Here is a 24,728-nt window from a genome sequence, read left to right on the forward strand (position 1 = left end):
TCCTCATGAAAACAGACTGTCAAATCCAAAGAAAACAACTGGGCATGTGGGATCAGCCTCTCAGGGGTTGCTTTTTAGATATTTCTGGCTGGATTCTAATCTTACAATAGATATCTAGAACTACCCAGCATTTTGGCCAAAAATTTCAAACAACTTGACAATATTTTGGGTTCCTACATATTTATCTCAGCTTCCTATTTATCCATAAACACTGATACATAAAAGGAAAAAATGAGCATTATTTATCAATCTCCTAAAACCCCATCACTAAATGTTATGGTAACTTACGTCTCTTCTTCAGCTTTCATTTGGAAGGCATCTTCTAACCAATCTAATAATTTGTGTGTAAACTCACTCACATCTTGCTGTGGAAAGAAAACAAGGTCTTATTAAGCCTACTCATAAAAATACTAAATACTGCAACATAAAACTTACAGCCCGTCATATCAAATATAAAATTACTGACTTTTCCCCAAAGTATTACATGAAATGTTTCACATCAAATACAATAAATATTTATAATCTAACCAGAGAATAAAACTAAGATCTGAGAGTCAGCATTATAATGATAAATCACAGTAATTAGGTTATAATATGGGAAAAAATATACACATGTATTATACGTTAAATATAATATATGTATTATACACATACACACACATACATAAATTCTAATTTGCAAATGAGATTTTTAAAAACAATTATCACCCCAAAAAAGGGTTCTCTAATGAATGTTTATAAAATGAAGGACCCACATTAACAGATTCTTTATTATATAAAGAATTGTTACTGGCTTCTCTCTTAGAATGAAGATGTGATTTTTGACAATTCATTTTCTTAATTCAACTTTACACCCAACTTTTTAAGCCATGTGCACTTTTACTAAGATATGTTACCTTGGACAGGTTTAGTTCAATCAGTCACCAACTCCCAGTATCAAGTCCACCATCTCATGAACTCTAAAATTCTCCGTTCAGAACTAGCACAAACCTCACCTGTTGCCATCCCTTCTTTCAGTCCTAGTTCCCCTAACATGGAAAAACAGGAATAGACAGTGGCAGTTTTACTCATGAACTACCATAATCCTTTCAATAATGTGAGGTGGAACATAGAAAATAGGTTCATCTAGAACCTAGGGAGAAAAAGTAAACCAATCCAACTAAGTCTGCTCTGCCAAAGACCGATGAATCAATGTAAGCAATCTGCCTTTATTTACCAAAAGAGCCCCAAGTATTAAACAAATTTACTATTACATATTTTTCCTGCTAGAAGTTTTCTGAAGAGCATCTGGGTCTATCCATTCACCTTTAGAACGCTGAAACTAGGATCTAAGAAGCTTAAATGAATTGTTCCAAAGCCATATAGTTAGAGATAACTAAACTCAGCCCAAAAATCCAGTTATAAACATCCATACGAACTGGAGTGAGTTAAATAGTGGCCCACCAATATGTATGTCCACCTGGAACCTCAGAATGAAATCTTATTTAGAATATGGGTGTTTGCAGATATAATTAAGGTAAATCTCTACATGAGATCATCCTTGATTAGGGTAGGCCCTAAATCCAATGGATAGGTATTCTTACAAGAAACAGAAAAGAAGCACACTCAAAGACACACAGGGGAAAAGGCCATGTAACAGAGACAGGAGCTATGCCACGAAAAGCCAAGGAATACCACAAGCCACCAGCAGATGGTTAGGGCAAGAAGAAGTCTCCCTTAGGGCCATGGGAGGGACCACAGCCCTGCCACCACCTCTACTTTAGACTTCTGGCCTCTGGAACTGTGAGAGAATAGTTTTCAGTTGCTTTGAAGTCAATGGTTTATGGTAATTTGTTACAGCTGCCCCACAAACTAACAGAACACCTTAAAAACAACTTTCCATAACTTTAAAATTCTGTAATTTACTTATCTTGCAAGGTTAAATCTAACAAGAAACACACATTTCCTACTTATCACAATACTATTCAGAATAAATCAATCCCTTTTTAAGCAGTTGATCTAAAATCAACATTTACAAAAGAATTCTGCCTGCTTTCATCAAGAGAAAAAAGATGAGGCCTTTCCCACAACATTTTAATTTTAAACTGTAACAATTATAGGTATAATTAAAATTGACAGTACTATATACCAAAGGGTATCCCACAAGACTCTTGCATATTCCAAAACATGATATATTTAAGAAGACTATCAAATAGAAGTATGAATTCACGTTCTAAAAAAGTAATGATGTTTACTTCACTCGTGGATTTATTCCACTCTGCCACTAATGTGTGTTTCAGATTCAAGCGTCTGCGAAAAGAGAATCAAACCTGTATCAACCTGAATATAACGTGCAACTACTCTAAAAGATCTCCAGAGAAAAAGAACTAACAACAAGAAAACTAGTTAGTCTACACTGCAGCCTAAAGCAATGGCATTCGCATCGTGACAGTCAAGAGTCTGTAACAGCCTAACAACAGCTAGTTGTCTCCCTGTCCACTCTAACAAAACTAAAAAGTCTACAGTGTACATATAAGCCTCCCAATAAGTTTGTGCAGCCTCATTCTTAAATACGAAAAGATACCCAAAGATTAATATTCATAGTAACCAAGAAAAAGACATAGAAAAAGCAATTCCATAAGAAACATAAGTCAGGGAATAGAAGTGACTTTTTAAATTTAATTTTATGCCCAAAGCTATTAGAGAATATAATGAACATACTAAAGAAACAGTGCTACAAAAAAAAAAAAAAAAAAAAGACACGTAGAACCAGGAGTACTCTAAAATGGGGGTTTGAGATCATTTTTAAGAATATTTGACTATGTTAAGTGTTATTATAACAGATAAGAGTAAGACATTAAACCTATACAGCACTGGAACTTTGTTAGAAATTTTTTTAAAAACCAAACCAACCAAAAATAAACAAGAGCAAATCCTAATGTGAGCACCTTTTTCATTGATGTATCTTTGCCATAAAAGTGTCTTTAAAACAAAACCCAGTCAGAGTGGCCAAAATGAACAAATCAGGAGACTATAGATGCTGGAGAGGATGTGGAAAAACGGGAACCCTCTTGCACTGTTGGTGGGAATGCAAATTGGTGCAGCTGCTCTGGAAAGCAGTGTGGAGGTTCCTCAGAAAATTAAAAATAGACCTACCCTATGACCCAGCAATAGCACTGCTAGGAATTTATCCAAGGGATACAGGAGTACTGATGCATAGGGGCACTTGTACCCCAATGTTTATAGCAGCACTCTCAACAATAGCCAAATTATGGAAAGAGCCTAAATGTCCATCAACTGATGAATGGATAAAGAAATTGTGGTTTATATACACAATGGAATACTACGTGGCAATGAGAAAAAATGAAATATGGCCTTTTGTAGCAACGTGGATGGAACTGGAGAGTGTGATGCTAAGTGAAATAAGCCATACAGAGAAAGACAGATACCATATGTTTTCACTCTTATGTGGATCCTGAGAAACGTAACAGAAACCCATGGGGGAGAGGAAGGAAAAAAAAAAAAAAAAAGAGGTTAGAGTGGGAGAGAGCCAAAGCATAAGAGACTCTTAAAAACTGAGAACAAACTGAGGGTTGATGGGGGGTGGGAGGGGGGGGAGGATGGGTGATGGGTATTGAGGAGGGCACCTTTTGGGATGAGCACTGGGTGTTGTATGGAAACCAATTTGACAATAAATTTCATGAAAAAAAACCAAAAAAAAACAAAAAAACAAAACAAAACAAACAAACAAAAAACATGGGGAAGACAGTGGCAGAATTACACATCTTTTCAGAACCTTCTCCAAACACTGTCTCTACATATCCACATAACAGATACAGCCCAGTCTGCTGCAAGTGCGGTGGCTTTAGGAATCTCTCCTGAAACGTTTCATCTGCTTCACTGCCATCTCCTCCATCACTGCTGCTAGTACACTGCTATTTTCTTTGCTTTTCTTATTCTCCTTCTTTTTTAATTTCTGACTTCTCAAATTATATGTGAAACTCCCAATTATCTTTAAGAAATAGATTTTGAAAACCACAAAATAGCACTATACAAAGATTGAAAACCAGAAGCAGCAATAACGAAGTTAATGTAGTTCAGAAACCTTTTCTGAGTAATTAAAGAAACTATTCCCTGTCAACAAAAACAGACATATCAAAAGCATGTATACTATAGTAGCATTGGATTATCACACATTCGTGAAGATTTATATATACATATTTGTGAACACTCTTAATTTTACCCGTTTTCACTTATTAATTTCAATCATAATATAAATCACAGCTTCATTTAAGACTTTTCAAGATCACCATTATTTTTTTAATGTAAAAGTAAACCTTCCAAATAAGCAATGTTTCAAATGACTACAACTTATTTTTAATAAAGATGAATAACAACATCGTCAATTGTCATGTATCTTTGAAAAAACTAATTAAGGAACAATCAGATTAAATAAAATACGATCGGTAATATATAAGTACAAAAAAAAAAAAAAACTACCTGCTGAGAGTCATTTGATTTGAAAGCATCCTTAAGAATTTCAACTGCTCTTGATGGATCTACATATTTCCTTTTAGTACCAACAAGAAGTGCAAATAGATACCTCAGCTCACGCATAAAAGGCAAATTCCGATGCTCCTATTGGGGGGAAAATCTTAAGTGAAGATTAATCTTTATTGGTAAACAGATATTCATTTTAAAATGCAAAAACTTAACTAATATTGATTAGGGAGGAGTCCAGCACTCCTTACATCGTAATTAAAGAAGACTGTTGTGATCTAGGAGATTCAACAGAGTAGAGCACAAAAACAGCAGAGGACCTACGCTTAGCTCACAATTTTAGCACAAATGCTACATTTTTATAGCTAATCATGTTATTACCCAGCCAAGAATATCCTCCTCATTCAAGCCTATTTATTATAATTCTTTCCATTCAGCAAAGCCAGCTGCTGTGGACAGCAATAACAACAGCCGATATTCAATGAGTGCTAACTTCGTGCCAGGCACTATTTAAGTACTTTTCCTCAATAAGCCCATTTAAACAAAGATCCCTCCTCTTCCATGAAGCCTTCCTAGACCCCTTCAAGTCAATAATTCCTTCAAACTCCACATCTACTAAAATGAATGTCTTTCACTCAGCAATGAATCACCAACTGGGAGTGTCCTGTGATGATCCTAATAATCAGACAATATGAGTCTAATAAGTAATTAAGTAGTTCCTAATATTAGACTAATGTATCATGCTTCTAGTGTTCCTTTGAAATCTTAACTTTTGTGTCTCAATAGACTGTAAGCTTCTCAAAAACAAGAACTTCTAAATTTCTTCCACAACTTTCTACTACACAAAGCAGGTATTCAATTCTTTACATTTGGTTTAAACCTTCCAGAAAAAAACCAAAAACAACCCAATATTATCAATTATGAACAACTTACTTTAAAACAAGAAGGAAATGTTTTTAAAGAATGGAATTCACATATCTCAGTTAAATAAATATGGTAACAAATCAAACAAGCAGTTCTTATTATATACTTAGCTCTTGCAATAACAATTTCAACACGTAAAGGTTATCTATTCGATTGAAATATGAGAAAAATCTTCCAAGTGTATACAGTTGGTGTTCTCAACATTATAAACTGTAGGGATGTGTGTGTATATGTATAGTGCTGTCCAGAATGATATAATCAATGTAGAAATAGTTGTTCCTAGAATGCATTTTAAAAAGGAGTCCTAAGAAACAAGTGTAAAGGAATAAAACATTTGGCTCCAAATGCTTGGCATTTGATCCAAAAACAATACACCATTACAGCAATCACAAAGTGCATTGTCTGAATGAAAGTGGTAAGTTATAGAAAACATGTATTTTATATAAGTATAATAAAATCCATCATCGATGATAAAGGGTAAATGTAAAAGTTTTAAATGAAAGAAAACTAACCTATAATTTTTCTGTTGTACTTCCTACTCCCCCTCAAATGCCTTATATAGATAGGTTTTAAAAGTATAAATACAATTTTAATCCACAAAATAATTTCCAAAATACCCTTAATTTTCTGAGCTCAATTTCTTTCTTTTATGACCAAATCTAAGTTAGCACAGTTTTTTGAGACATTCCTTGCTAAGAACAAGGATGAAATAAATGGGCTTTTGAAAATTTAGTGTATTTCTGCTGAGAAGCACATTGGAAAAGTAAAATAATTTATTTAAACATTTTTGTTCTCAGCTAATTTCCATGGCTAGAAAATCTTTTTGCATTTCAAAAGGCAAAATTGTAAATGATGTTAAATGCAGCTACTACATTTGGCTAAATTATGAAAATATCACCACATGCAGAAACTATCCAAACTATTCTTAGTCTTTTAAAAAAAAGACTTCTCAAAGTATAACTGATGTACAATATACTGTACATTATAAAGTACATACTTTCCTGAGCTTCAGACATGTATACATCCATGAAAGCATCACCACAGACAAGACAATGTACCTATCCATCACTCCCACAAGTTTCTTCAAACTTTACTCCCTTTCCCTGATCATCCCAGGGCAACCATGGTCACTTTGTATTTTTTAGAAATTTACACAAATCAGATCATACTCTATGTACTCATTTTAGTCTGGTTTCTTACAACAGAAGTAATTATTTTGAGTTTCATCCCCAAGACTGTGTGTGTTAACAATCCATTCTGTCTTAACGCTCAGTAGTATTCTAATTGTCTGAATATCCCACACTTCTTTATCCAGTGACCTATTCCAGCTGTTGTGGCTATTACCGTACATGTCTTTGTGTGGACATATGTTTTAATTTCTCTTGAGTAAAAACTTGGAGAGAGCTTAGGTTGTATGTAGATTTATTTTTTCAAGAAACAACCAAACTGCTTTTGCAGAAGCGTTATACATGTTATATTCCCACTGACAGCTTAATAAGAGTTCTAGATCCATTTTCTACATCATTTGGATATGGGTTATATTTTTAACTAGTTCTTCCAGTAGGTACAAAATGGCACCTCTAGTTTTAATTTCAATTTTCCTATGAAATAATGTCAAGCACCTTTTCATGTAGTTATTTGTCTGTAGATCCTCTTTGGTGAAGTGTCTGTCCAAATATTTTTCCCAGAACAGTAATAGCTTATCTTATTGACTTATGCAAGTTCTGTATATATTCTAGATACAATTCCTTTATCTGATACATGTTTTGCTAAGTGTGCACTTTATACTATACAGTATATTGTACATCAGTTACACCTTAATAAGTCTTTTTTTAAAAAAAGACTAAGAATAGTTTGAATAGTTTCTGCATGTGGTGATATTTTCATAATTTAGCCAAATGTAGTAGCTGCATTTAACATCATTTACAATTTCGCCTTTTGAAATTCAGAAAGATTTTCTAGCCACAGAAATTGGCTGAGAGCAATTTGCTCCCAGTTGTGGCTTAGCTTTTCATTTTGTATAAATTTTTCAGATAAGTTTTTAATTTTGATGAAGTCCAGTTAATCATTTTTTTATGATTTGTGTCCTTGTTTTCTCCCACTTAAGAAATCTTTTCTTAACCTAAGACATTAAAATTTTCTCTAATGTTTTCATCAAGAATTTTTATAGTTTGTTTTCTTTTAGGTCTATAATCCATTATCAGTTTTTTTCATATATTTGAAAAAGATATGTTCTGTAAGGGCTGAGGGTTATCTTTTTGTCTACGATACCATTAGTTTAAAAGATTTTCCTTTGTCTACTGAATTGTTTTGTCAATTCTCATTAAAACCAACTCACTCTATATGTGTAGGTCTATTTCTGGATTCTATTCTGTTCCATTGATCTGTATGACTAGACTATCTTTTCACCAAAAATAATGCATAAGAGTTGATTCTTCCAACATTGTCTTTCTTTTTTTTTTTTTTTTTTTTTATTTATTTTTGGGACAGAGAGAGACAGAGCATGAACGGGGTTGGGGCAGAGAGAGGGGGAGACACAGAATCGGAAACAGGCTCCAGGCTCCGAGCCATCAGCCCAGAGCCTGACGCGGGGCTCGAACTCACGGACCGCGAGATCATGACCTGGCTGAAGTCGGACGCTTAACCGACTGCGCCACCCAGGCGCCCCACATTGTCTTTCTTTTTAAAACTACTATGGCTATTCTAGTAGTCCGATTTTCTATACAAATGTAATATCAATTTGTCAATTCCTATGAAAAAGCCTGCTGGAATTATGATCGAGATTACACTGAATCTATAGATTAAACTGGGGATAATTGATATCATAACAATCAATATAGAATCCTCTCATCCTTAAACATATCTATCTCTTTAATTTCTCTCAGCAAAATTTTGTGGTTTTCTACAAGTATCTTTTGCCCACTTTACCCCTAATAGTCCACATTTTATGCTACTGTATATATGTATTTTTTAATTTAAATTTCCCACTGTATTTACAAATACAACTGATTTTTTTTTTAAGTTTATTTTGAGGGGCATCTGGGTGGCTCAGTTGATTAAGCGTCCAACTTCGGCTCAGGTCATGATTTCAGGGTTCATGAGTTCGAGCCCTATATCAGGCTCTGTGCTGACAGCTGGAAGCCTGGAGTTTGCTTCTGATTCTGTGTCTCCTTCCTATTCTGCCCCTCCCCTGCTCACACTCTGTCTCTCTCTCTCTCTCTCAAAAATAAACATTAAAAAAAAAATTAAAGTTTCTTTTGAGAGAGAGAGAAAGAAGAAGAGGGGGAGGAGGAGAGAGAGGGTGACAGAATCCCAGAAGGCTCTGTGCTGTCAGTGCAGAGCCCGACACAGAACTCGAACTCATGAACCGTGAGATCATGACCTGAGCTGAAGTCAACAGCCCAACATTTAACTGACTGAGCCACCCAGGTGCCCCTAGAAATAAAATTGATTTTTGCATGTTTGCCTCATATCACGTAACCTTGCTGAGTTCATTCCTTGGTTCTACCATCTTTTATTTATTTTTGTACAGTACTTAGAATTTTCTACATAGACAACCAAGCATATACACAATGACACCTTTATTTCTTCCCTTCTAATCTTCATGTTTATTTCCTTTTCCTGCTTTATAGCACTGGTTAAGAACTCCAGTCTACTGTTTAACAGAAGTGGTGAGGACAGATATCCTTGCTTCCTCCTGATTTTTGGGGAAAAGCACTCAGTCTTTCACCTAAGTATTATATTAGTCATAGGCTTTTCATAAATGATTTTTATCAAGATAAAAAAGCTTCTTCCAGTTTCTAGTTTCTGAGAGATTTTAGGTACATGAGCTTTTGTCAAATTCTTTATCTACTAAGGTGATTATATGGTTTTCTCCTTTAGTCTGTTACCATGGTGAATTAGACTGATTTTTGAACACTAAACCAACCTTGCAGTCTACATAAACTCCAGTTGCTGAGGTAGTATCCTTTATGGATGTTTCAAGAGTTATTTGCCAAATATCTGCTACAACATTTTGCTTTTATGTTCATGAAGAATATTGGTCATTAGTTTCCTTTTCTTGAAATATCTTTTTCTAAGGGTGCTTGGATGGCTCAGTCGGTTGAGCAGCGCACCTGGATTTCAGCTCAGGTCACCATCTTGCAGTTCCTAGGATGGAGCCCTGTGTCAGGCTCGGTGTTGACAGCACACAGCCTGCTTGGGATTCTCTCTCTCCCTCTTCCTCTGACCCAGCCCTGCTCACACATGCTCTCTCTTTCAAAATAAATAAACAAACTTAAAAAGGTATTTAAAAATTAAAAAAAAATAAAAGAAATATCTTTTTCTATTTGGCTTCACAGTAATGCTGGGCGCATGGAATGAACTGGGAAGTTTTACCTCATTCTCAATTTTCTGAAAAAACATGTAGAGAACTGGTATTATTCTTTCCTTACATGTTTGGTATAATTCACCAGTAAGCTACTTCATTGTTGAATTTTTTGGTGATTAGGTTAACTAAAAATTCTATTTCTTTATGTAATATAGGGATACTCAGGTTATCTATTTTTCCATCAGTGAGCTTCAGTAGTTTGTGGCTTTCAAGATATTTGTCTATTTATAATCCACTATTCTATTTTATTTTCTAGATAATTTATAGTGATGTCCCTCTCTTTCATTGTTTATACTGGTAATTTGTTTCTTCTTTTTTTTTTTTGCTCAGACTACCTAGAAATTCATTTTACTGATCTTAAGAAGCAGCTTTTGGTTCCATTAATTTTCTCTACTATTTCAATTTCATTTCTATTTCAATAATCTAGCTGTTATCTTTATTATTTCCTTTGTTCTATTTTCAAATATTAATGTGCTTTTTTTTCTAATTTCTTGATGTGCAAGCCAATGTCATAAATTTGAAACTATTCTTAATTTCTAATGTGTTTAGTTCATGTTTTTTCCACTAACATCTGCCTTAGCTATATCCTTCTAATTTTGGTATGTTGTGTTTTAATTTAAAATATTCTGAAATTTCCCCTCTGATTTTCTCTTTGTCCCTTGGGTTATTTAAAGGTGTATTACTTAATTTTCCATAATCAGAGAGATTTTCTAATATCTTTCTGTTGTCAAATTCCATCTTTATTCCACCGCAGTCAGAAAATATACTTTGCAAGCTTTGAATCCTTTGAAATGTACTGAAACCTGTAAATCCAATCTTATTACTTTATTCATAACTAAAGACAGAAATTCCAGAATGACTCTGTCATTTGAAAATTCAAATTCCTTCAGGTGTTTGCCAAACGGAATTCAATTAAACATATTCCCTGCTCATATGCATCTTATCTATGAGTAGTGGAAAATGAGAAAATATTGTTTATTTGGAAATATTCACCCTTAAACAAGACTTTAAATAATATACCTTATGAGTAATAAGCTTTTAGCTATTTGTATGAAGATTACCACTATTATGAACTATTTATCTCTGTTTTCTCAACATTTGAACATGTTTTGTCATCAGTTTATGACTGTTTAAGCCAAAAGACATTATGAATGGGAGTGGGGAGGGGTAAGATGTTTACGGTGAGAATCCATCTTTAGACTTCTAGTACCTCACAATTCTCCTAGACATTAAAATTACAAACAGTACCTTGGGGTGTGTGGGTGACTCAGTCAGTACACCTGGTGTTTTTCATCACCTCAGCTGAATGTAGCGCCAATCAGTGGCTGATAACTACCTATTAGTCCCACATATCTGCTTCAGAGATGTCAGTTACAGTATGTATTGATGTTACCATGCCACATTAAAGAATAACTTCAGCGGCACTGGGGTGGCTCAGTCAGTTAAGCATCCAACTCTTGACTTCAGCTCAAGTCATGATCTCAAGGGTTCATGAGTTTGAGCCCTGCAACAGGCTCTGTGGGGCCAGTGCAGAGCCTGCTTGAGATTCTGTCTCCCTCTCCTGCCCCTCTCCTGCTTGCTATCTCTCTACCAAAATAAATAAAAATAATAAACTTAAAGAATAACTTCATTTGTGAAATAATCTTTTAAAAAACTGCACAGAGTTCTTCTAAATAAAGCGTTTTTTTTTCACAATTGAAGTAGAGATCCTTTTAATTCCTTAACCTAAAGGGACACCTGGACATACTGATCCATCTACTGCAAGAAAACAAATTTCTCTAGAAAGGTGAAGGTAAGATTTATATATTTCATGGGTACTCAGCTGAACAATCCTAAAATTAGCTCTGGTACATAAGCATGGATGTTATGATCGTTTTTAAATACGACTCTAAAACTAACTTGGTCTTATTCAACATTTTGAAAAATAAAGTAAATTAAAACTCTTTAAAGCACTAAAATCCAGAAACAAAAGAGAAAAAGTCAAGATACATATAAATACCTAATTGGAAGCAATATTTCCAAATAATGTCACGTAAATTATAAATATACTTCAACTGAGACATGAGAAGAAAGAGCTGTGGGGGCACTCGGGGGGCTCAGTCGGTTAAGCGCCCAACTTCTTAATTTTGGCTCAAGTCATGATCTCTCAATTCATGAGATGGGGCTCCACGCTTGGCTCTGTGCTGACAGTGCAGAGCCTACTTGGGATTCTCTCTCTCCCTCTCTCCCTCTGCCCCTCCCCAGCTCCTAGGCCACATGCGCACTCTCTCTTTCGAAATAAGTAAATAAACATTTAAAAAAAAAAAAAAAAGGAAAGCATTATTAAAAAAAAAGAAAAAAAGAGAGGAGAGAACTGTGATTATTAACAAGGTGTGATAATGGAAGCAACAGTCCAAAAAACTTCATGGAACAACTGTAATGAGTGAAGGGGTTTTGCTTAATTTCTCTGCAAGTCTGTAGGGTAGTCAGGTAATCTTGGTCCCCTTTGAAAATGGCTTGTTTAGGCTTGCTTACCAGCCTGATACTCTACTGCTCAAAGATTATAGCCTGAAAAGCTAGCTATAAATCATTGTATTCCCACTAGTTTGCATTATAAATGTTTCATGTTTACAGAACAAGTGATTTCAAATTACACACTAAAAGAAAAACAGGAACGCCTGGGTGGCTCAACTGGTTAGGTGTCTGACTCTGGGTCTAGGCTCAGGTCATGATCTCATGGTTTATGAGTTCAAGCCCCACATCAGGCTCTGCACTGACAGCACAGAGCCTGCTTGGGATCCTCTGTCTCCTTCCCCTGCTCACTCACATGTACGCGTGCTCTCTCTCAAAATAAATAAATAAATATTTTTAAAAAAAAGAAAAACAGGGGTGCCCGGGTGGCTCAGTTGGTTAAGCGTCCGACTTTGGCTCAGGTCATGATCTTGCGGTCCAAGAATTTGAGCTCCGTGTCAGGCTCTGTACTGACAGCTTGGAGCCTGGAGCCTGCTTCAGATTCTGTGTCTCCTTCTCTCCCTGCCCCTCCCCACTCACACTCTATCTCTCTCCTCTCTCTCTCAAAAATAAGTAAACATTAAAAAAAATTTAAAAAAAGAAGAAAAATATAATTCTATTACATATCATTAACACTAAAAGGAAGTCACGCAAAGTTCAATACTTTATGGTAACCTAACACTTTAACTTCTTTGTGCAACCAGTCCCCTTTTAGGGCTACAATTTTTTTTATGACAAGATCCTTAAAGCCCTAAATACTCACATGTATCACCTCCATAATTAATTTCTTACATTAAATATAAATTTCTGCATCAGTCCTACTTTGAAAAGCTAACATGAATACAATAACATCATCTGAGGTACTTACTATGAACTATGTACTTCTAAGCCCTTTGTATGTTTTACCTCATTTAATTCTCAAAACCGTATACAATAATTACTAATATTATTTACACCTTTCAGGAAAGGAAACTGAACAGACAGTTCAAACCCTAAATCCACAGCCAGGATACCCAGGCAATCTAGCCCTGATTATGTGTGTGTTCTGTCACGTTATATTGCCTAACAATATAAACTTACAAAAAGGAAGTTATAGATTGTCACTGCAAAGACAGCCCGTAAAAACTAATCTTTTAAAGGGCTCATCTACACAAAAATTTTTATTTTCACACAATTTTTCGGGAGGCAATTGAAAGAAAAACCTTGAATTATAAATTAAAACCTATAAAGTTCCTGAAATTTGACAATTCAAAAAGAAGAAAAAGGGAGGGGCACCCAGGTGGCTCTGTCAGTTGAGCAACACAACTCTTGATTTCAGCTCAAGTCATGATCTCACAGTTCATGGAATCGAGCCCCATATTGGGTTCTGTGCTTTCTCAGAGCTGTCAATCCCTGCTTGGGATTCCCTCTCTCTCTCTCTGCTCCTCTCCCCACCCCCCAAAATAAATAAATGAACTTAAAAAAGAGAGAGTGAAAAGCAATTACTAAAGTGACACAATAAACTAGCATATTATTGACACACATGTGAAGAAAAATTCAGATTTATAATATACCGATAAAGAATAGAAAGTTACTGTAGTAACTGAGATTAATGGGCTGACATTCAAAATTAACAGTTTCATATTTGATGAGACAAACTGCCCTAAAATCAAGCACAGATAAAAGAATATGATGACATACACACACACACACACACACACACACACACACACACACACACACAACACACACACATACACACTGCTTAAAAATCTTTCATAGTTTTACCTTTTGGTTTCGGGGTAAATCTTGAGCATTTGACGGAGGCTTGTAATTCAGAACTAATCTTCTAAATTCCAAAAGATTGAATAATGACTGAAAAAGAACAACAATTTAAGAAAATCTAGGGGAAAGTTCTATTAACAGAACTATAAAAATATGACTGGTCTTAGAGATTTATTTTTGACAACTATTCTACTTATACACAGGATTGTTGCCACTAGCACAAGACCTATTTTCTCCTAGAGAAAATGTCAAATTTCTTATATACTGACACACTATTCTTTATCATTAACAATATTTATTGTATGGAAAAGCAGAAAATTAATTGTGGACAACACAAAAAATCATACTATATATTATTAAAAGCTTTCTTTCTCTATGTGCTTAATAAGCAGTTTCCTCAAAAGGTACAAAAATGCTAAGTCTAGAACTTTTTAAACATGTTATATTCACTGCGTTATCTTGAGGTATCAATACTACAAAAATGTAGCACTAATAAATTTATGGGCCAGCTGCTAGGTGATAGAGACATAAAGAAATTACATATTATCTCTATGCTCAAGAAGACACACAGCCCAGAAAGGAGAAAGATATTAGGACAATAGAAATCTGACTCCAAGATATAATTCTATTGATCTCACAGAGGATGAGAGCATATGAAAGATGTCCACAGGAAAGCTTCCTAGAACTCATATTGTCATCATCATGATTATTTGTTTAAAAAAATGAAACAAAATGCAACTGAAAATAGCAGAACCTGTCATACACAGTAAACACACCAGAATACTGTTTGCAAAATTTTCATTGTATCCATTTTATATACATGTGTGTGTCAAGTTTTTTAAGATGTAAAACATATTCCTTTCTGTTGAAAATCACTATAGGAGGCAAGGATGCATGAGGTCTTAGCAAAGTTGTGTGAGCCAACTTGATAGAACATAAAGGTAGCACCACAAATCAATCATAAAACAAGATTTTGTTTAGGAGTTGGGGGTTGGGAAAACTGGCCCACTATCTATAAAGAAAAAACTAGGATATAGATATATAGATATAGATGTGGTTTAAAGACCTAAATATGAAAGATAAAACCAGGGGTGCCTGGGTGGATCAGTCGGTTGGGCGGCCGACTTCGGCTCAGGTCATGATCTGGTGGTTTGTGAGTTCGAGCCTCGCATCGGGCTCTGTGCTGACAGCTCAGAGCCTGGAGCCTGCTTCAGATTCTGTGTCTCCCTCTCTCTTCCCCTTCCGTGCTTGCTCTCTCTCTCTCTCTCTCAAAAATAATAAACATTAAAAAACATTAAAAAAGAAAGAAAGATAAAATCATAAAGCTGGCAACAGAAACTGTAGGAAAATATTTTGGTTATCTTGTAATCTTGAAGTATTTCTCAATTAAACAAATGAACATGTGAGGTAATTAATTTATTCATTCATTTAATAAATATTTATGGAGTACCCACTACATGCAGACACGAGGAGAACAAGCAGAGAATAAAATATATTGAGTCTCTGACAAAATAAGAATAGTATGGGAAGTGAAGAGTATGCAAGCAAAAAGAAAAAGGAGAAAATGTCCTTCAAATATAGCAGTGTATCAGAGTAACTGTGGAACTTTAAAAAGTACCTAGGTCAGGGGCTTCTCAACAAAGATAGAAAAATAAAGTACCACAGAAAATTCTGAAGTACTTCAAAGAATCAATGGCAAATTTCAAGATGGACAAGATTTGCAATACAGAACTTCTTGATTTATGATGGGGTTACATCTGGATAAACCCTCCCTACAATTAAAGTATCATTAAGCTGAAAATTCATTTAATACACAAAACGTACCGAACATCTTTGCTTAGCCTAGCTTACCTCAAAAGTGTTCTGAACATTTACATTAGCATACAGGTGGGCAAAATCATCCAATACAAAGTCTATTTTATAACAAAGTGTTGAATATATAATGTAATTTATTAAATACTGTACTGAAAGTGAAAAACAGAATAGGTTGTATGGGTACAGAATGGTTGTACGTATATCATTGTTTACCCTCGTGATCACATGTCCGACTAGGAGCTAGCATCACAAGAAAGTACTATACGGCACACTGCTAGCCCAAAAAATGATCAAAATTTAGAGTACAACTTCTACTGAATATATACTGCTTTTGTACTACTGTATGTCAAAAAATCATAAACTGAACCATGATAAATCAGGGACCTATACTCTCAAATGTTGCCAGATCCAGTAAGGTAAGGGAAGAAAACTAACTTTTGGATTTGGCAACTGGGAAATCACCTTTTCAGTAGAATGATGGAAGAGAGGCAGCAAGGAGTACTGAAGAAATGGGATAGAAAAATGATAAAATACAGACTGTTTTATGAGTAGTTTAAATAGGAAAGAGAATAATGACAAATTAGGATAATCTCAATCCCACTTCTTTACTCTAAACTCCCATTAGGGAACATTTTTCTTCTCCCTGAATACCTTTCTAAACAATTATATTTCTTTCGGTGTGGGTCTATTGGTAATGAATTACTTCAGCTTCTGCTTAGTGTGAAATTGTTTTTCTTCATTTTTGTAAGATTTTTGCCAGTTATAGAATTTTAGATGGCCAGTTATTTTTTACAGCACTCTAAAAACAGTATTTGTGTTCAGAAGTCAGCTGTCAATCTTTGTTTTGTTTCTTTATAGAGGTGATACAGGCACCTCTTGTTTTAACGCTTCATCTTAATGCATTTTGTAGAGCTCATATTTTCTATAATTGAAGGTTGATGGCAACCCTTTGTCAAGCAAGCCTATTGGCACCACTTTTCCAACAGCACTTACTCATTTTGTGTTTCTGTGTCACATTTTGGTAATTTTTGCAATATTTTAAAATTTCTATTATTATATCTTTTATGGTGATCTACAATCAGTGATCTTGCATGTTACTAATGCAAACTTTTGGGGGGCTCTGCAAATCATGCCCACAAAAGATGACAAGTTTAATCAATTATGTTGTATGTGTTATGATTGCTGCCCCAACTGGCCATTCCTCCTTCTCTCTGACTCTCCTCAGGCTTCCCTATTTCTTAGGACACAACAATATTGAAATCAGGCTAATTAATAATACTACAGTGGCTTCTAAGTGTTCATTCAATTGATTTGGTTTTCAACTGTTTGGGCAAATTTCACTGCCATCTTAGTGTAAGAAACTGCCACAGCCACCCTAACCTTCAGCAACCACCACCCTCATCAGTTGGTAGCCATCAATATTGAAACGAGACCCTCCACCACCAAAAAGATTATGACTCATTGAAAGCTCAGATAATAGTATTTTTTAGCAATAAATTATTTTTAATTAAGGTATACATATTGTTTTCTTTAATGTAATCGTACTGTATACTGAATAGGCTGCAGTATAGTATAAACATAACTTTTATACACACTAAGAAACCAAAACATTCATTTGACTTGTTTTATTAAGATATTCATTTTATTGCGATTGTGTGGAACAAAACCCATGTGTCTCTGAGGTGTGCCTATACATCTTTTCCACCTGGCTACTTTTAGGATTTTCTCTTTGTCCATAGTTTTTTCCATTTTATGTGCCTTGGCACAATATTCTTTATGTTTATGCTACTTGATTCCTATTGTTTCCAGTATCTGTGGCTTGATCCCATTCATCACATTTGGAATATTCTCAGGCATCTTTTCAAATATTACTTTTGCTATATTCTCTTTTTACTTTCCCTCTATAACCATAAATGTTATGTCAACACAATTCACCATGTCCAAAATATCTCTTATATCCTCTTATCTGTACTTCATGGCTTCAGTCTGAAAATGTTCTTCAAACCAAATGTCCAGTTAACTAATTTTCTCTTCAGTTGTGTCAAATATACTGCTAAAGTCATCCACTGATTAACTTTATTATATTCAGCAATTCTAAAATTTCTATTTTGCTTTTTTTTATACTTTTTACTTTTCTATTGAAATTCTCAATCTTGCTTTTAATTCCTTCATCATATTAATAGTTATTATAACAAACAATTCAATTTTCAGGTTTCATATTATATCACTGATTATAACTGATTTGAATACTAAACATTTATTTTTATGTGGAAAAAGTGGAGAAAATTCAAAGTTCTAGATAATATTACCTTCTAACATAATTTACACATTTGCTTCTGGCAGGCACTAAAACTGGAGTCATTTGCAGTCCCAGATCAACTTAATCCAAACAATACTGAGTTGAAGCTGAAATTCAAACACTATGAAGCCTGGCTTATTTTCAGTTCCCACTAATCCAACATTCTAGCCCTCTAGAATTTAACTGGAAGTCTAAGGTGTTTACTAATGCTCCAAGTTTGTACAAAACTATGCTTACCTTCCCAACCACTCAGAAGCCATTTCTGGAACTGTCTCAAGGATAAAATCTGCCCAAAATATGAAGCTTACTCTAAAAATACTGATCTTTCAGAGCTTAGTCTCAAAATCCCTCACTGCTTTAGTGTTAGGTGACATAGTTGATTTTTTTGTTGATGTTCTTTTGGTTTGGTTGAGTTGGGTTCCAGAAAAATATGACCACGTAAGTGGTCTAATACAACCTAATAAGCTACAACTCTAAGTAGAACTTGTGATCATTACAATAAATCACAGAAATTAATGTTTTTAAGTCACAAATACTGTATATCCTCAACCATAGTCATAATAGTACTGATCAACCTATTTCTTCAAAAAAAAGGTGGGAAAAGGTAAATGTCACTGCTGCCTAAACTGTGTCTGTGATTGATGCATCCTGAAAACAAGTATCCTTTCACTGAGTCTGAAGCTAAAAACTAAATTTTGAAGGTCACTTGATAAAATGGAATTTGGCTAAACTCTTGTTAATAACAGAAAGCTATGAGATGAGATTTCAAATAACTTATGGAAAACAAAGAGCAATGACAAGAAAGCAAAGGGATATAAACTGTCTATAATGAAGATACTGAAGAAAAGTAAGATCACTTCTCCTTGGTGGATTAGGAAAAAAAAAAAAAAAAGAATGGTATCACATAAGTTCAGAGTAAGGCAGGGACTGGAAATAGATGGCATGATTAAAAGATGAAAGTCTGTATACAGAGCAATTAAATCTCCATGTCCTTCCCAGATACAGAAGATTGAGACAACTACCACTTCCTTCTGTGGGATACAGGAAATTTTGTCTTTGGATATAACTGAACTGAATGGACTTGGTTTCAGAAAAATCATAGTGTCTGTGTGTGTGAGGCAATGAGACTCAGGGCTACAAATAGGAGGAGTAAGTAAAAAACCCTGCAAAGTGATCCCCAATCAACCTTCACACAATCACCTTTCTCTAGGCTTCCTTTTAGAAAGCCAGCAATCATGCTTAAAACACAAAGAATTGGAATCCAGCTTGAACCTGAGACAGAGAAATCTGTGGTAAAGGGAACCAAATTTGGAAGGAAGGAAGGAAGGAAGGAAGGAGGGAAGGAAGGAAGGAAAGAACGAACAGGGGTGCCTAGGCGGCTCAGTTGAAGCAGCCGACTTCAGCTCAGGTCATGATCTCACAATTTCTGAGTTTGAGCCCTGCATCGGGCTCTGTGCTGATAGCTCAGAGCCTGGAGCCTGCTTTAGATACTGTGTCGCCCTCTCTCTCTGCTCCTCCCCCACTCACACTCTGTCTCTCTTACTCTAAAAAAAAAAAAAAAAAAAAAATGGATGGAGAAATGTTAAAAAAATTTTTTTAATTAAAAAAAAAATGAAACAAAGAAAGCAAGCAAGAAAGAGGGAGATAGAGTTAATATGTTTGTGCATTCAGAACCATAACAGGGATGTTAGAGGAAATTTTAAGAATAAGTAAATAAAAAATGGAAAGAAAAAAATGGGAAACTGACTACTCCAGGAAAACAAAAAAATTACAAAGGGATACTCCTAGTAAACCATTATAATGTTTACAAAATCATAGAAAATGTAAACACTGACTACTGACTATTTAAACTTATGATATAACTATGTTGAGGATGAAAAGAAAGGCAATTCTAGGTACATGAAATGGACAGCTAATTCCTCATCTATCTCAGCAGGAAGGCATGTCATTTAGAAAAATGACAAGAAAAAAATCTAGAACTGGTTGTAGTTACTTTTAAGACTCATCACTATAAGGTAGGGAGGTTTGGGGCAGATTACTGTTGTTTTTCACTATAAGCCTTTTATTGCTGTGGAATTTTGTATTTTCTCTTTGAACCAGGTACTTCTGTTCTTTGATGAAAATTAAAGAGTTAAGAGAAAATAATGCGAGTAAACATGTTAAATGATGTCCTAACATTTTTTGAAAACTTATAGCATCTTCTCGATCCCGATCATTTGGGTGAGAGAAGCATCTTAAGTTTTCAATTCCACCATATATAATATATGCTCCTTTTTGGTTCTTTCAGTCACCCATTCAATAATTACCTAAAGGATTCCTCCAATGTGTTAGACACTATACTATATACTGGTATAAAACAATAACCTAGAAAACCTGTGCTCTGCCCTCAGGATACTTGTGGAATTACACGATTTATGAGGAAGGTGACCATATCCTTTATCTTCCAACTAACAACCCTTTTGAGTGTGAAATGGAGTTATAAGACTTATTAATAAGCACCAATGGATCTACAGTAGAAGTGAACTGGGGCTGTACAAGGCAAACAGATGTATGAGAATCTTACTTCTGGGCATCTCAGAGGCATCCAAATGGGAAAGGCACCAAGGGCCATCATGAGAATCCATGAATTATACCCCAAACTAGCAAGAGAGAATATATACCTCTAAATGAGTACCTCATTTCACTGATACCCTAGTGGAGAAAAAGAGCACCAATTAGTCCTTTTACATATAACTTCCAAGATAAAAATACTCGACTAGATAACGAGTTAATGCCCAATCTAGGATGGTCAGGCTAATATTGCTAGCATCCAAAAGATTTAAGCCATCCTCTGTACCATCTTCTCCTTGCTTATAGTCCCTTTCTGATACTGTTTCCCTTTTCTCCCAAAATATTGGTGCCAGTATCTAAAGGAACAAGTAAAACAAAGATGTACCCTCTGTAGTCTATCCCTGCTACCTATTCTGGAGTTAGAGGTTTATAATCTAAGTAAATGTCTATAATTGGCAGATATATTTACAAAGAAAAGAAGTCCCAGTTGTTTCACACTAGTCCTGCCAACTAAGTAAATTCCACCCCTGAGAAAACCCTGTAAGTGAAACTTTACAGTGCATTTATGTCATAGTTTGAACAAGTTTCAATTCACTTTGGAAAAAAAAATAAGAAACTTCCAGCACTAACAAGAGATTTCCTGCCCGACTTTCTTTCATAGGTGAAAAATTCCATTTATGATGATAAATTTTTACACCTCAGATGATATCCATGGAATTAAAAAGTAATGTCACAAAATGAAAAAAGATAAAAGATTTTAATTACTAGAGATGAAAATGAAAAGCTACTTAAAAATAGAATAGACTTGGGCGCCTGGGTGGCTCAATCAGTTGAGCATCCAACTTCGGCTCAAGTCATGACCTCACGGTTTTTGAGTTCGAGCCCCACATCGGGCTCTGTGCTGACAACTCAGAGCCTGGAGCCTGCTTAGGATTCTGCGTCTCCCTTTCTCTCTGCCCCTCTCCCACTCACACTCTATCTCTCTAAAAAATAAACATTAAAAAAAATTTTTTTAAATAGAATAGGCTTTAAAATTACAGCAAAAACAAAAAACAAAAAACAAAAAAAAAAACCTTGAAGTGGTCTTTTGACAAGTTTTTCTTCCTACCCACAATTTCCCAAAACCTGAAGTGTAATGTGTATCCACACACCCAAAAGCCAATAATCTTAATACTTCATTATAACCCAAACTTTTCAAGGCTAGAGGTCATTTCTGCAAGGTGTCTAGACTTTGCAAAAAATAATATAATAATAACAATAATCCCAAGAACCCTATACTAGCCTATGTTAGGAGTGTGGTAAGGCTACATTACCAGTTACACAGCCACTAATCCAAGGAAAAATTTAAAAATTCGTGAAATTATTTCAAATTTTAAATAGGACAAGCAATTTTTGCAGTCCATTCTCTTCCCCACCAAAAAACACCAAAAATTTGAAAAGTCAAACAAAAGCTAAGATTAGCAAACACCACTTAGAGTAGAAATAGATGGACAACAGTTTCAAATTTGAACTAAGGGGTGCCTGGGTGGTTCCGTCAGTTTAGCATCCGACTTCAGCTCAGGTCGGGATCACACAGATTGTTGAGTTCAAGCCCCACATCTGGCTTTGTGCTGACAGCTCAGAGCCTGCCTCAGATTCTCTGTCTCCCTCTCTCTCTGCCCCTCCCCTACTTGTATTCGTTCATTCGTTTTCTCTCTTTCTCTCTCCCTCTCTCTCAAAAATGAATAAACTTAATAACATAAAATATTTAAGGATACTATTCTTCCATGTGCAATCAATTTAATATACAAGAACTACTATATAACTTCAAATCTAATGTTTGAAGAATCAAAATTTTAATTTCCACAATGATTGAAGAACAGATGCCTGCACAAAAACACTCTGCTTAATTTCTTCACTTTAAAATAAAATTCTCGGGGTGCCTGGGTGGCTCAGTCGGTTGACTGTCTGCCTTTGGCTCAGGTCATGACCTCACAGCTTGTGGGTTTGAGCCCCAAATGGGCTCTGTGCTGACAGCTCAGAGCCTGGAGCCTGTTTTGGATTCTGTCTCTCCCTCTCTGCCCCTCCCCCACTCATGCTCTGTGTCTCAAAAATAAACGTTAAAAATAAAAATAATAATAATAATAATAAAATAAAATAAAATTCTGGGGGCACCTGGATGTCTCAGTCAATTAAGTGTCCGACTTCGGCTCAGGTCATGATCTTGCGGTTAGTGAGTTCGAGCCCCACATCGGGCTCTGTGCTGATGGCTCAGAGTCTGGAGCCTGCTTTGGATTCTGTGTCTCTCTCTCTCTCTCTGCCCCTCCCCCCCACTTAAACTCTGTCTTTCTCAAAAATAAATAAACATTAAAAAATAATAATAAATAAATAAAATAAAATTCTGGGAGTGCCTGAGTAGTTCAGTCAGTTAAGCGTCCCACTTTGACTCAGGTCATGATCTGGTGGTTCATGAGTTCGAGCCCTGTGTCAAGCTCTGTACTGACAGCTCAGAGCCTAGAGCCTGCTTTGGATTTTGTGTGTGTCTCTCTCTCTGCCCTTTCCCCACTCTTGCATGCTCACACTCTCTCTCTCTCTCTAAAATAAACAAATATAAAAGAAAATTAAAAAAAAATTTGAACCAAGATACTGAAAGAAGTTTATCCCATGAAAACAAAAAGTGGTTATCCCCATTTCTATTAGTATGAATTTAGTCATCATTTCAAACAGGCCTTTCTTACAATACGGTGTATAGAAATACAAAGCACCTATTCTAACTAAGAAATATTGATCATTTGCAAGTACTTTCTTCTAACAGTTTTTCTAAAAGAGGCCTCATTAACCAATGAGCCTCATTAGCTGGCCATTAAAGTGCAGAGATAGCACCTACTTGTCCAAATACAGGCAGCAAAGCATAATTGAAGACTCACATCACAGCCTTCAAACTGTGCTTCATATTTTTAAAATAAGGTCTAAATTATAAAACTTATATTGAACAATAAAATGTAAAAACTCTTACTAACAGTGCAAAGTAAAGTAAAGCAAGACATAAAGATTCTAATAAAATTGTAGATATTATTGTCAGGTACATGAATAATTAATGTATAATCAAAGACAGGAACAAAGGTATTACTACAGATTTATGTTAATTCAGGTATTCATTAACATTTTAATAGCCTAAAAAACAAATAACACAGTATATTACTTAAAACTAGTATACACTACAGAATTTAGAGACATAAATCTAGAAAACCAAAGGGAATCAAATTGTACGATATTATGTGCCAAACAAAAAAGGGAGTGACAGTTGGAAATTATAACACTGAAGTAGAAAAAAGGTTAAAATTACAGAAGACAATTAACAATTTTATAGAAAATGAACTAAATAACCAGTTAGTTGCTTTAATATCACACAAAAGTTTATACCATCGTACCTACAGATTTGGGAAGCTACAGAATGAAGAGATATTTTGAATATAAGAAGAAATGGCATACATAATGATTTAAACAGTACTCCTCAGGAATACTAAATAATAAGCTATAATTCAACTGTATTAGGAAAACAAAAGATTTTCCTAAAGGGTCATAAAAATTGAGTATGTTATTATTCATAGATTGTTTTATTTTTTTATTTTATTTTATTTTTTAATTTTTTAATGTTTACTTATTTTTGAGAGAGACAGAGACAGAGACAGAGTGCAAGCAGGGGAGGAGCAGAGAGAGAGGGAGACAAAGAATCCGAAGCAGGCTCCAGGCTCCAAGCTGTGAGCACGAAGCCTGATGCAGGGCTCGAACTCACCAACTGTGAGATCATGACCTGAGCCGAGGTCAGACGCTTAACTGACTGAGCCACCCAGGCGCCCCCATAGATTGTTTTAAGGAGATCATTTAATTTCATGTTTTCTAATCTGATGGATAACATTACCAATGTCTACCTGAGAATAGTAAAGAATTATGACAATAGTATCTCATAAAAGAAAAGTGAAAAAGAAAGAAAGAAAGAAAGAAAGAAAGAAAGAAAGAAAGAAAGAAAAAATTAGTCCAAATTGAGAAGAGGATGCA

The 24,728-nt window shown here is 35.1% G+C and overlaps 1 protein-coding gene across 8 annotated transcripts in view; it reads right to left on the reverse strand.

Moving 5' to 3' along the window:
* The window catches only part of USP25 (ubiquitin specific peptidase 25), a 149,722-nt gene that overhangs the window by 70,774 nt on the left and 54,220 nt on the right, over window positions 1-24,728 (reverse strand). For 7 of the 8 annotated variants that reach the window (XM_049627976.1, XM_049627974.1, XM_049627973.1 and 4 more), the window contains 3 exons: window positions 14,030-14,116; window positions 4,480-4,617; window positions 289-365 (listed from right to left, as the gene is read on the reverse strand). In XM_049627976.1, coding sequence (XP_049483933.1) covers window positions 289-365; window positions 4,480-4,617; window positions 14,030-14,116 — 302 coding nt within the window. The remainder of the gene's footprint in view (window positions 1-288; window positions 366-4,479; window positions 4,618-14,029; window positions 14,117-24,728) is intronic. The other variant, XM_049627975.1, reaches the window with a different exon arrangement.

This window comes from Panthera uncia, chromosome C2 (assembly GCF_023721935.1).
Source record: "Panthera uncia isolate 11264 chromosome C2, Puncia_PCG_1.0, whole genome shotgun sequence".
In the NCBI taxonomy this organism is placed as follows: domain Eukaryota; kingdom Metazoa; phylum Chordata; class Mammalia; order Carnivora; family Felidae; genus Panthera; species Panthera uncia.